Source organism: Eleutherodactylus coqui, chromosome 9 (assembly GCF_035609145.1).
Source record: "Eleutherodactylus coqui strain aEleCoq1 chromosome 9, aEleCoq1.hap1, whole genome shotgun sequence".
NCBI lineage: Eukaryota > Metazoa > Chordata > Amphibia > Anura > Eleutherodactylidae > Eleutherodactylus > Eleutherodactylus coqui.
The window spans coordinates 14245293-14258742 of record NC_089845.1 but is presented as its reverse complement, the minus strand read 5'-3'; the positions used below and the strand labels follow the sequence as shown (position 1 = coordinate 14258742).

At 47.3% G+C, this 13450-nt stretch overlaps 1 protein-coding gene across 1 annotated transcript in view; it reads left to right on the top strand.

Annotated features, from left to right (window-relative positions):
• RECK (reversion inducing cysteine rich protein with kazal motifs) overlaps window positions 1-13450 on the top strand; it is a 247826-nt gene that overhangs the window by 204268 nt on the left and 30108 nt on the right. Inside the window, exon 17 of the mRNA XM_066579140.1 lies at window positions 10244-10436. Within this exon, the coding sequence (XP_066435237.1) occupies window positions 10244-10436 (193 nt within the window). The remainder of the gene's footprint in view (window positions 1-10243; window positions 10437-13450) is intronic.

The following is a 13450-nucleotide window of genomic DNA, read 5'->3' as shown; positions in this document are numbered from 1 at the left end:
TTTAACCCGTTAGTGACGAGGCCCATTTGCACCTTAATAATAACCAACTAATTTTTCAGTTTTTTTTCATTGTCGCGTTCCAAGAGCATAACTTTTTTTATTTTTTTTCATTGACATAACTATATGAGACAAGTTGTATTTTCTAATGGCATCATTTTGGGGTACATTTAGTGTATTATATAAGTTATTCTTTTTTTTTGGATTGGGGAAAAAAAAGAAATTATGCTATTTGTTTTTGGATTTTATTTTTACGGTGTTCAGTGTGCGAAATAGTGTGATAACATTCTTTGGGTCAGCACGATTTCAGCGACACCAAGTTTCTAACGTTATTTTATGTTTTGCTATTTCTGTACACAAAATTTTTTTTTATTCTTTTAAAGATTTGCTTTTGTATCACCACATTCCAAGAGCCATAACATTTTTATTTTTTCATCTACAGAGCTCTATGGGAGGCTTGTTTTTATGCAGGATTATGTAAAGGGTTAAATAGCAGGAATAAGAAGTCTCTTCGGACTCGCTATTAGAGCAAGTGCCCAGCTGTCATCCCCTCTCCCCCGTATAGGAGACCTGTGCCAGGCTTCTAACGCAGCACCGTCTTTTGACGGTGTTGCAGAATAAAGCCCCTTAACGGCAGCCGTCAAAAGACGTATGGGCGCTTGTTGAGGGCTTAAGCTATGAAAACATGAAGGCAGTGAAGAAGCACTAAAGCTCTATAAAAATAAATTATGTAAAAAGCAGATAAAAAAGCAAAGATAGAGACAAAGAGACGTATTGCCAAGGAGAGTAAAACTAATCATAAACCGTTCTTTAACTATAGCTAAGTAGTAAAAACATTAACTGAAAATGTCGGCCCTATAATACAGGAGACACCGTAGAGGATGATGTGGAGAAGACAAATCTATTAAATGGCTTTTTCTCCAGTGTATTCACAGAGGAAAATAAAATGTCAGATGAGATAATGTAAACTCTCCACTAAATATCACCAGTTTAACCCAGGAAAAACTGCTGAGCTATCTTAAAAAGATTAAAATAGACAAATCGCCGGGTCCCGATGGCATACACCCCCGGGTATTATGGGAATTAAGTATAAACAGTTGGATTGTCACCTAATTTGGTTCACCCACACTTTCTCAGGGTGAAGAAGCCTAAACTTTGGAATCCGCACCCAGGAAAGCTTCAATGCAGGTTACAGAAGCAATGAGACTGCTGCGTCAGCTGTTTCCATAAAACCCGGCGAGATGCTTTGCAAACAGCTGCTGGTTTCCCATGTCAGTCGTGAAATGCTGAGATAGGAATACCCCTTTAAAGGGGATGACCAGAATGTATTTTTAACCTTTTTTTTTTCTCCGATTGATGACCTGTTCTCAGGACAAGTCATCAATATATGATTTGTGAGGATCTGCTGTTCAGGATGCCCAGCAATCAGCTGATTCCAGGTGCCACTGTGATTAAAAGCAGTGCAGGAAGCAGATCGCATTGACTATAGTGCAGTGGCCAAGGTTGGTATTGCAGGCACAGTTCCCATCGAATTTAATGTGAGCTGAGCCTCCATGAATTTTGGAAATTTGTTTTTAAAATGTGAAAAATTGCTGCTAAACTTGTAACCCTTTTAACATAATCAGAAAATAAAAAAAAAAAAAAAATGGTGTTAACATAAAGTACACAAATATTAAATGTTACTTAATAGAGATGAGCGAGCGTACTCGTCCGAGCTTGATGCTCGCTCGAGTATTAGGGTACTCAAGAGGCTCGTTACTCGAGACGAGCACCACGTGGTACTCGAGTCAATTCCATTTCCTTCCCTGCATGTTTTGCGCCATTTTCTGGCCAATAGATATGCAGGGAAGGCATTACAACTTCCTCCTGTGACATTCCAGGCCTATCCCACCCCCCTGCAGATCAAGTGACCGCCGAGTATATAAAGCAGTCCCGCCCGCTGCTCGCCTCAGACACACGCTGGCAGAGATTAGGGAGAGTGCTACTGGTGCTTTAGGGAGAGTGTTAGCGTCTTCAAGAACCCCAACGGTCCTTCTTAGGGCCACATCTGACCGTGTGCATTACTATTGTGGCTGGCTGGGAGCAGTTTTGCACAATTTTCTTTTTCATCTCGGGCTGTGCAGGCCATTACAGCTATAGCGTTCTCAGTCTGCAGTCTATTATACAGAGTATAGGGAAAGTGCTGCTGAGATACGGAAAGTGGTAGTGTAGGATCCTGTCTACAAGAACCCCAACAGTCCTTCTTAGGGCTACCTGTGACCGTGTGCATTACTGTTGTGGCAGCTGGGAGCAGTTTTGCACTTTTTTTTTTTTTTCATCTTGGGCTCTGCAGACTATTGCGCTGTCAGTCTGCAGCCAATTATACAGAGTATAGGGGCAGTAGTGGTCAGGCAGGGACAGTGGTAGTGTAAAATCCTGTCAACAAGTACCCCAAAAAAGCTCCTCCTTAGGGCTACCTCTGACCATGTACATTACTGTTATGGCTGCTAGGAGCAGTTTTGCACTTATTTTTTTTTTCATCTTGGGCTCTGCAGACTATTGCCTTGTCAGTCTGCAGCCAATTATACAGAGTATAGGGGCAATAGTGGTCAGGCAGGAACAGTGGTAGTATAGAATCCTGTCAACAAGTACCCCAAAAAAGCTCCTCCTTAGGGCTACCTGTAAGAGTGTGCATTACTGTTGTAGTGGCTCACTATTAGCCAGCTAGGCCTTTCTGCAGCCCAGCGTATAATTTTTTCGGCCCACAGTATGCGTTACATAACCACTGTGACCCTCCAAGTGCAGGCCAGTAATTGCCTAATTTTTTACATGCACAGCGTACGCCCACAGCCGCTGATAGAGGGAAAGACATATACACGCTATCTAGGCTCCTGTTTTTTTCAAAAACATCTGAAAAAAAAATCCTCCTTAGGGCTACCTGTGCACGTGTGCAGTTTACTGCGTGGCTGCTAGGAGTTGTAGTGGCTCACTATTAGCCAGCTAGGCCTTTCTGCAGCCTAACGTATAATTTTTTTGGCCTACAGTGTGCGTAACATAACCGCTGCCAGCCTCCAAGTGCAGGCAAATAATTGCCTAATTTTTTACACCGCTCTGTGCGTCCTGTCAACTTCACGCACAGCGTACGCCCACAACCGCTGATAGACGGAAAGACATATACACGCTATCTAGGTGCCTGGTTTTTTCAAAAACATCTGAAAAAAAATCCTCATTAGGGCTACCTGTGCGCGTGTGCAGTTTACTGCGTGGCTGCTAGGAGTTGTAGTGGCTCACTATTAGCCAGCTAGGCCTTTCTGCAGCCTAGCGTATAATTTTTTTGGCCTACAGTGTGCGTAACATAACCGCTGTGACCCTCCAAGTGCAGGCAAATAATTGCCTAATATTTTACACCGCTCTGTGTCTGCTGTATTCGAAATACACCATGCTGAGGGGTAGGGATAGGCCTAGAGGACGTGGCTGTGGACGCGGGCAAGGAAGCGGAGGTCCAAGTGAGGGTGTGGGCACAGGCCGAGTTCCTGGTCCAGGTGAATCGCAGCTCGCTGCTGCGGGATTAGGAGAGAGGCAAGTTTCTGGGGTCCCCAGCTTCATATCACAATTTTTGGGTCCACGTGGTAGACCTTTATTACAAACTGAGCAGTGTGAGCAGGTCCTGTCGTGGATGGCAGAAAATGCATCCAGCAATGTATCGACCACCCATTCTTCTACGCAGTCCACTGCTGCAACTCTGAATCCTCCCGCTGCTGCTGCTCCTTCCTCCTAGCCTCCTCACTCCATGAAAATGACACATTCTGATGAGCAGGCAGACTCCCAGGAACTGTTCTCGGGCCCCTGCCTTGATTGAGAAAAAATTGTTCCTCTCCCACCTGAGGAGTTTGTCGTGACCGATGCCCAACCTTTGGAAAGTTCCCGGGGTCCGGGTGATGAGGCTGGGGACTTCCGGCAACTGTCTCAAGAGCTTTCAGTGGGTGAGGAGGTCGATGATGATGATGAGACACAGTTGTTTATCTGTGAGGTAGTAGTAAGGGAAGTAAGTCCGAGGGAGGAGCGCACACAGGATTCGGAGGAAGAGCCGCTGGACGATGAGGTGACTGACCCCACCCGGTTCGCTAGGCCAACTGAGGAGAGGTCTTCAGAGGGGGAGGCAAGTGCAGCAGCAGGACATGTTGGAAGAGGCAGTGGGGTGGACAGGGGTAGAGGCAGGGCCAGAGCGAAGACTCCCCCAACTGTTTCCCAAAGCACCCCCTCGCACCAAGCCACCCTGCAGAGGCCTAGGTCTTCAAAGGTGTGGATGTTTTTCAGTGAGAGTGCGGACGACCGACGAACAGTTGTGTGCAACCTGTGTCGCGCCAAGATCAGCCGGGGAGCCACCAGTACCAGCCTCACCACCACCAGCATGCGCAGGCATATGATTGCCAAGCACCCCATGAGGTGGGACGAAGGCCGTTCACCGCCTCCGGGTCGCACCACTGCCTCCCCCTGTGCCCCAAATTGCTACTCAGATCCAACCCCCCTCTCAGGACACAGGCACGAGTGCCTCCCAGCCTGCACCCACACCCTCACCTCCGCTGTCCTCGGCCCCATCCAGCAATGTCTCTCAGTGCAGCATCCAGCTGTCGCTAGCACAAGCCTTGGAGCGCAAGCGCAAATACGCCGCCATGCACCCGCACGCTCAAGCTTTAAACGTGAACATTGCCAAATTGATCAGCCTGCAGATGCTGCCGTACAGGCTTGTGGAAACGGAGGCTTTCAAAAACATGATGGCGGCGGCGGTCCCACGCTACTCAGTCCCCAGTCGCCACTATTTTTCCCGGTGTGCCGTCTCAGCCCTTAACCAACATGTCTCCGGCAACATCAATCGTGCCCTCACTAGCGCAGTTACTGGGAAGGTCCACTTAACCACAGACACGTGGACAAGTACTGGCAAGCAGGGCCACTATATCTCCCTGACGGCACACTGGGTGAATTTGGTGGAGGCTGGGACCGAGTCAGAGCCTGGGACCGCACACGTCCTACCCACACCCAGAATAGCGGGTCCTTCCTCGGTTCGGGTATCTGCGGCGGTCTATGCCACCTCCTCTAAACCCTCCCCCTCCTCCTCCTCCTCCTTCTACGCAACCTCTACCTCTCAATTAAGAAATGTGACCAGCAAGTCGCCAGCAGTCGGTCTGGCGCAGCAGCACAGCGGTGGGCAAGCATCAGCAGGCCGTGCTGAAACTACTCAGCCTAGGTGACAAGAGGCAGGCTGTTGCAGGGTCTGACTGAGCAGACCGACCTCTGGCTTTTGCCGCTGAGCCTCCAAGCAGGCACGGTCGTGTGTGACAACGGCCGTAACCTGGTGGCGGCTCTGCAGCTCGGTAGCCTCACACACGTGCCATGCCTGGCCCACGTCTTAAATCTGGTGGTTCAGCGGTTTCTGAAAAACTACCCGCACTTGTCAGACCTGCTCGGCAAGGTGCGCCGCGTCTGCGCACATTTCTGCAAGTCCATCACGGACGCTGCCACCCTGAGGACCCTGCAACATCGGTTTAATCTGCCAAAGCACCGGCTGCTGTGCGACGTACCCACACGGTGGAATTCTACGCTCCACATGTTGGCCAGGCTGTATGAGCAGCGTAGAGCAATAGTGGAATACCAAATCCAACATGGGCGGCGTAGTGGGAGTCAGCCTCCCCAATTCTTTACTGAGGAGTGGGCCTGGATGGCAGATATCTGCCAGGTCCTCGGAAACTTTGAGGAGTCTACCCAGATGGTGAGCGGTGATGCTGCAATCATTAGCATCACCATTCCTCTGCTATGCCTGCTGAGACGTTCGCTGCAAAGCATAAAGGCTGACGCTTTGCAGTCGGAACAGGAGACGTGGGAAGAGAGTATGTCGCTTGATAGTCAGCACCCTCATGTCTATATCTCAGCGCGTTTTGGAGAAGGGGGAGGAGCGGGAGGAGCAGGAGGAGGAGGGGGAAGAGACAGCTGGGCCCACTGCAGAGGGTACCCATGCTGCTTGTCTCCCATCTGTTCAGCGTGTATGGCCTGTGGACGAGGAGGAGGAGGATCCTGAAAGTGATCTTCCTAGTGAGGACAGCCATGTCTTGCGTACTGGCACCCTGGCACACATGGTTGACTTCATGTTAGGCTGCCTTTCTCGTGACCCCCGCGTTAGACGCATTCTGGCCACTATGGATTACTGGGTGTACACCCTTCTCGACCCTCGGTATAAGGAGAATCGTTCCACTCTCATTCCCGAAGAGGAAAGGGGTTTGAGAGTGATGCAATACCACAGAGCCCTGGTGGACAGGACAAACTGATGGTAAACTTCCCATTTGACACCGTTAGCGGCAGAAGGCGCATTTCCGAGGGCCAAGTAGCAGGGGATGTGTGGAGATCAGGCAGCATGTTCAGCGCAGGCAGGGGAACACTGTCCAAGGCCTTTGCCAGCTTTATGGCTCCCCAGTCAAGGCTGGGTCGGAGGGAGCACTGTAAAAAGATGGTGAGGGAGTATGCAGCAGATCGTACCACCGTCCTCTGCTCCATACAACTATTGGGTGTCAAAGCTGGACACGTGGCACGAACTTGCGCTGTATGCCCTGCCGCTAGCGTCTTGTCAGAGAGGGTGTTTAGTGCAGCTGGGGAAATCATCACGGACAAGCGTACCCGCCTGTCAACTGACAGTGCCGACATGCTTAAATTCATAAAGATGAACAAAGCCTGGATTTACCCAGACTTCTCTTCTCCACCGGCGGAGAGCAGCAGAACCTAAAGATTCTTCTCGCTGCAACCGCAGATAAAAGCACTCTTCTCTTTTACCTGTAAAATGGGGCATTTAGCTTTGTCAATCTGTCTCTGACATAAGTCCTCCTCTTGCTACTCCTCCTCCAGAAACAATATGTCATCACGCTGAACTGCCAATTTTTCTGCGGCCCAAAAGGCTCATCTACATCTACCAATGTTTTTACAATTTTTCCAAGTTTCAAAAGTATTGAGACTGTAACATGAACCAATTTTTTTCAACAGGGCTGCCTACAGGCTCTGTTACAAATTAAGCAACAGTGAGCTGTAACTTTAAAAAATTGTTTATGGGTTTCACCTGCCCTCTCGGTTGATAAATTTTTCATGGGTACACTTGTACTCTTGGTACACTAATTTTTGGGGCCCACGCCTACACTCTTATCCAACTAATTTTTCCGGCCTTCGCCTACGCTCATGGTATCCCAATGTTTCAGAGGTTGGCCTATACTATTGCTACAGAAATTTTACTGGGGTCTGCCTGCCTATACTTCTGCTACAAGAAACCTACAGGGGTCTTCCTATACTGCTGCCACAAGGATGTTACTGGGGTCTGCCTATACTGCTGCCACATTAATTTTACAGGGGTTTGCCTATACTGCTGCCACAAGGATGTTACTGGGGTCTGCCAATACTGCTGCCACGTTAATGTTACAGGGGTCTGCCTATACTTCTTCCACAGAAATGTTACTGGGATCTGCCTATACTGTTACTACAGAAATGTTACTCGTCTCTGTCTGTACCGTTAGCACAGAAATGTTAGTGGGGTCTGTCTATACTTCCGCCACGTTAATGTTACTGGGGTCTGCGTATACTTCTGCTACAAAAATGGTACTGGGGTCTGCCTATGCTTCTGCTACATAAATGTTACAGGGGTCTGCTTATACAGCGGCGACAGACATGTTACTGGGGTCTGCCTTTACTTCTACAGAAATAGTACTGGGGTCTGCCTATACTGCTGCTACAAAAATGTTACTGGGGTCTGCATATACTGCTGCTACACAAATGTTACAGGGGTCTGCCAATACTGCTGCTACATAAATGTTACAGGGGTCTGCTTATACTTCTGCTAATGAAATGTTACTGGGGTCTGTCTATACTGTTACTACAGAAATGTTACTGGCTTCAGCTTATACCTTTGCTACAGGAATATTTCAGGGGTCTGTGTATACTATGGGTGCACTAAATCTTCCCATCGCGGTGTTCTACCTATCTGGCCCGAAAAACAACCCAGACTGACTAGGGAATGGCATGTGGGCCGCAGCCAACATGTATTTCCTCTCACGCAACCGCAGCTATCCGGGGCACTGCAATGGGATTTCTTTCTGTACCATCTGTGTGTTCCTGCTTGCCACCCATGCTGCGGGTGCACACAGACTTGCCATAGCGAAGTTGTACCTGCTTGGCACTTTAAAAAAAAAAACAGAATGTCTAGGGCATGGCGTGTGGGCCGCAGCCAACATGTATTTCCTCTCACGCAACCGCAGCTATTCGGGGCACTGCAATGGGATTTCTTTCCGTACTGTCTGTGTGTTCCTGCTAGCCACCCATGCTGCGGGTGCACACAGACTTGCCATAGCGGAGTTGTACCTGCCTCGCACTTTTTAAAAAATCCAGAATGTCTAGGGCATGGCCGCAGCCAACATGTATTTCCTCTCACGCAACCGCAGCTATCCAGGGCACTGCAATGGGATTTCTTTCTCTACTGTCTGTGTGTTCCTGCTAGCCACCCATGCTGCGGGTGCACACAGACTTGCCATAGCGGAGTTGTACCTGCCTCGCACTTTAAAAAAAAAAAAACGGACTAGGGCATGGCGTGTGGGCCGCAGCCAACATGTATTTCCTCTCAGGCAACCGCAGCTATTCGGGGCACTGCAATGGGATTTCTTTCCGTACTGTCTGTGTGTTCCTGCTAGCCACCCATGCTGCGGGTGCACACAGACTTGCCATAGCGGAGTTGTACCTGCCTGGCACTTTTAAAGAAACCAGGAATGTCTAGGGCATGGCGGTGGGCCAAAGCCAACATGTATTTTCTATCACGTAACCTCAGCTATCCGGGGCACTGCAATGGGATTTCATTATGTACCGTCTGTGGGTTCCTGGGGGCCACCCATGCCGTGGGTGCACACAGACTTCCCATTGAGGTGTTTTACCTGTCTGTCCCCAAAACACTGACAGACTTGGGTAGGGTGCAGAGTGCAGATGGTTTACCCCTTGCGTTGTCGATGAGGTATCCGACACCCAAACAGAATGAGTAGTGTGTGGACACATGGAGTCCCCATTGCTATGTCACTCGCAGCACCTTGGGCCACACAAGGTGTTTGCTGGGACAGAGGCTGACCCAGGGCCCGCTCACATACTTCCCACACCGAGTATTGCTGCATTGTGGAGATGTGTAGAAGTGCTGGGCTGGCAGCGGACTTCCCTTTATGCCCACGTTTGCAGCTCCTGACGGAGGTGGCACAGGATTGTGATGCAGATCGAACGTCAATCTATTATCAATTCTCAACAGCATTGTGGGCTATCGCCCACACTTTCAAAGAGGGTCGCTGCCTGGCCCTGCCAACCCTCTGCAGTGTGTGCCTCCGGTTCCTCCTCATGGCAGACGCACTTATAAATAGGCATGAGGGTGGTGTGGCTATGAGGCCAGCGTGTGGCATGAGGGCAGCTGAGGGCTGCGCAGGAGCACTTTTGTGTGCGCTGCGGACGCAGGGTCGTGCGGGAGGGTTGGGCAGCATGTAACCCAGGAGAAGTGGCAGCGTTATGTCCAGCAGGCAGTGATTGTGCTTAGTTGGAGGTAGTGTGGTGCTTAGCTAAGGTGTGCCTTGCTAATGAGGGTTTGTCCGAAGTAAAAATTGTTAGGGGGGGGGCCCACTCTTGCCGCTATTGTGGCTTAATAGTGAGACCTGGGAACCTAAGATGCAGCCCTGCATGTTGCCCCCCGCCTGCCCTATCCGTTTCTGTGTCGTTTCCATCACTTTCGTAGGTTTTGCAGATTTTCACCAATGAAAACCTTAGCGAGTATCGGCCATATACAAAAATGCTTGAGTCGCCCATTGACTTCAATGGGGTTCGTTACTAGAAACGAACCCTCGAGCATCGCGGAAAGTTCGACTCGAGCAACGAGCACCCGAGCATTTTGGTGCTCGCTCATCTCTATTACTGAAACTTAACTGAAATTTAGCATAAACATAAAGTACAATGTGTCATGGAACAATGTTCTCATAATCACTTTGATAAGTAAATGCATTCAAAAGTTACAACCAAACAAAGTGACATCAAAATTGAAAAATTGTGCTGAGTCTACAAGGAGAAAAGTGTTTTTATCTCCAAGATGTAAGAGATTTATAGAAAATATATAGAATAGGTTTCTTGCTTTTCATGATACAACCGTCATTTCTGAACACTTTTTGCTTTGAAGACTTTGGATAATATATTAAGCAGTTAATAACAGATCGTTTTCTTACAGATGTGTACCAAAAAGACAAGTTTGCCTCACCAGCTTTGAAAAGTTCCAGTGCCTGCAGTATGAATGCGTCCTGAGACAGTGGAAATGTGATCATGTGAGAGAACCTGTGTGTGACACTGACAACGCAGAACACCCCAATATTTGCACTCTATATCAAAGGGGAAAACAGTTGTCCTACAAAGGCTCATGTCAGGTAAGATAATAAAATGAAAGCAACCATGCTTTATATCATTAATTCTGACTACATATTACGTTTTCTCTACCAAGACTCCAATGGATATCACTAAAACAGCCACTGACGTGAATGATTAAGTTCTAAAGTAAGGGTCCTTTTACATGCAAAGATAGTCTTTCAAACGGCCAAAAGATCTAAAGATTTAGCGATCTATCTGCATAAGTGTTAATGGCCATTAACACTTTATCATCTTCATTTGCATGTAACAGGACCTCCAGGAGTTTTTTGCAGAGGTGGGCGTGTGTTTAATTACACACACAGCTGTGCAGACAGCTGCTTGCAGATTCCATTGTTCTCTTCCTGGCTGCAGGCAGATTGCATTGTTCTCCTCCCTGTTAATGTAAATATGCAAACAGCTGCCATCACATCCCATTCTTCTCCTCCCAGCTAGTGTAAACATGCAAACAGCTGCTGCCACATTCCATTGTTCTCCGCTAGGCTATTGTATACATGCAAAAAGCTGCCATGACATTCCATTGTTCTCCTCCTGGCCACTGTAAACATTCGAACAGCTGCCGCAACATTCTATTCTTCTCCTCCCAGTAGTGTAAACATGCAAAATCTGCCACCACATTCCATTGCTCTCCTCCTGGAGAGTGTGAATATGCAAACAACTGCCACAACATATCATTGTTCTTCTCCCAGCTAGTGTAAACATGCAAATAGCTGCCATCACATTCCATTCTTCTCCTCTTGGCTAGTGTAAACATGCAAACAGCTGTGTCCACAATCCATTGTTCTCCTCTTGGCTAGTGTAAACATGCAAACAGCTGCCCTCACATTCCATTGTTTTCTCCCAGTTAGTGTAAACATGCAAACAGCTGCCGACACATTCAATTCTTCTCCTACTGCCAACATATTCAATTGTTCTTTTCTAAGCTATTGTAAACATGCAAACAGCTGCCTTCACATCTCATTGTTCTCCTCCCGGTTAGTGTAAACCTGCAAACAGCGGCCGACGCATTCCATTTTTCTCCTAGGGGCTGCCGGCATATTCCATTGTTCTCATGCAGGCTAGTGTAAACATGCAAACAGCTGCCAACACTTTCCATTGTTCTCCTTCTGGCTGCCGCCACATTCTGTTGTTCTCATCTTGGCTGCCGACATATTCCATTGCTCTCCCCCTGGCTAGTGTAAACATGCAAACAGCTGCCGACACATGCCATTGTTTACCTCCTGGCTAGTGTAAACATGCAAACAGCTGCCGACACATCCCATTGTTCTCCTCATGGCTAGTGTACACATACCATGGGGAGATTATCCTGCAGTCTTCTGAAAGATGAGCGAAATGCATTCAAATGGACTGATTTGCTCAGTCTTTCACCGGCTGAAGGATGTATTTTATACGGAGCTAAAAATCAATCATTAAAACGAAAAGTACACGATACCCACATGTACGTATAATGATTATCGACTATTTTTGGCTGCTTAAATGTTGGGTGTAGAAGGGCCTTAAAACAGACACTGATATGAATGATTAAGTTCTTAAGTAGGGAACTTACCATAAAACAATCCTCACCATGTCTCCATCCAGTTATCTTTGCATTGTCTCATAATCTGAACCAAACATATGTAAAATATGTTGCTGAGTTTGAGATCGTAACTCCATGTCTGTTTTCATATGTAAAAGTTTTTAATGCAAATAAGGGAGATTGAACAATACCTCTACAGTGCCACCCACTGGCGTAACTATAGAGGATGCAGGAAATGTGGTTACACCCAGGCCCAGGAGCTTTCGGGGGCCCATAAAGACCCTCCTCTCCATATAGGGAACCTAGTACTATGAAAAAAGCATTATAGTTGGGGGCTCTGTTGCAGGTTTTGCATTGGTGCCCAGGAGCTTCAAGTTACGCCTCTGGTGCCACCTATTGGAAGGCAGCAAGTCAATGTTAGACTCTTTTACACGCCTTCAAACAATGACCAGGAATTGAGAGCAAAGTTAGAGCCCATGCACAGACTATCAGTGTGCAGTAGGATTCTGATTTTGCTAGAGAGAGGCCTTTGACGTGGGTCAGAATCTTTACTCCTTAGGGAGAGCACCTACATGGTATATGACGTGGGTCTAGGTGCTCTCCCTAAGGAGAAAAGATAGCATTTTTGACCCAGTTTTTAAAGCAATTAACTTAAAATTGCATGTGTAGAAGACTTCCATAATCTGAAAAGTGATAGAAGTTATACTTTCAGCGATTTATTGAATTTTTCAGTTTACCGTGGATGGGTGAAAATTGATATTTCGGTGGAGGTCTGAATGCTATGCTTGACTATTTTCCTCAGCCCCACTGAAATTAATGCAATGACAAAACACAAATGTGACCAGTTGATACTGCGATGTAGTGCTGACCAGTAGTGGGGCGAATGCGACTCAGTGGTTGAACCCTCTGCCGATCTAATATTTTTAATTCAAACAGTGGATGGGTAAAAACTGAAAAATTTAACAAATTGCAAGAATACTCCTTTAAATGGGTTGTCCTAGTTATATTTATGTGTGCCTTATGCATCCCTTATCCCAACCCCATAATTTGTGAAATTTACATACTGCGTCAAAAACGCAATCCTTCTCTATTAACAAAAATGGTCATGTGACCGCTAACATCACTTGGGATAGAGGGGCTATGACATCCCAAAAACATAGTGTCACCCATGTTTATGGCACATCACTGCTCTTTCTTTTTGCCGCTGGGGACCGTGCATACTCTCTCCACTCATCCAGCCAGCCACTGCTGTCCATGTGCAGTGTTTCCCCCTGCTGCTCCGACTGCTCGAAGAAGCCACAAGCAGTCTTCATCCCCTGCCATAGCATGGACGTCTCTTCTCTGTTCAAGGCTTAATGAGAGCTGACACGACCCGAGCTGTGCTGCTAATCGACTAGTTTAATGTACTGTATAAACTTTATCTGTAAGTATTACAAATTTTACTATATATATATATATATATATATATATATATATATATACACCTGTCAGCAATGTTAC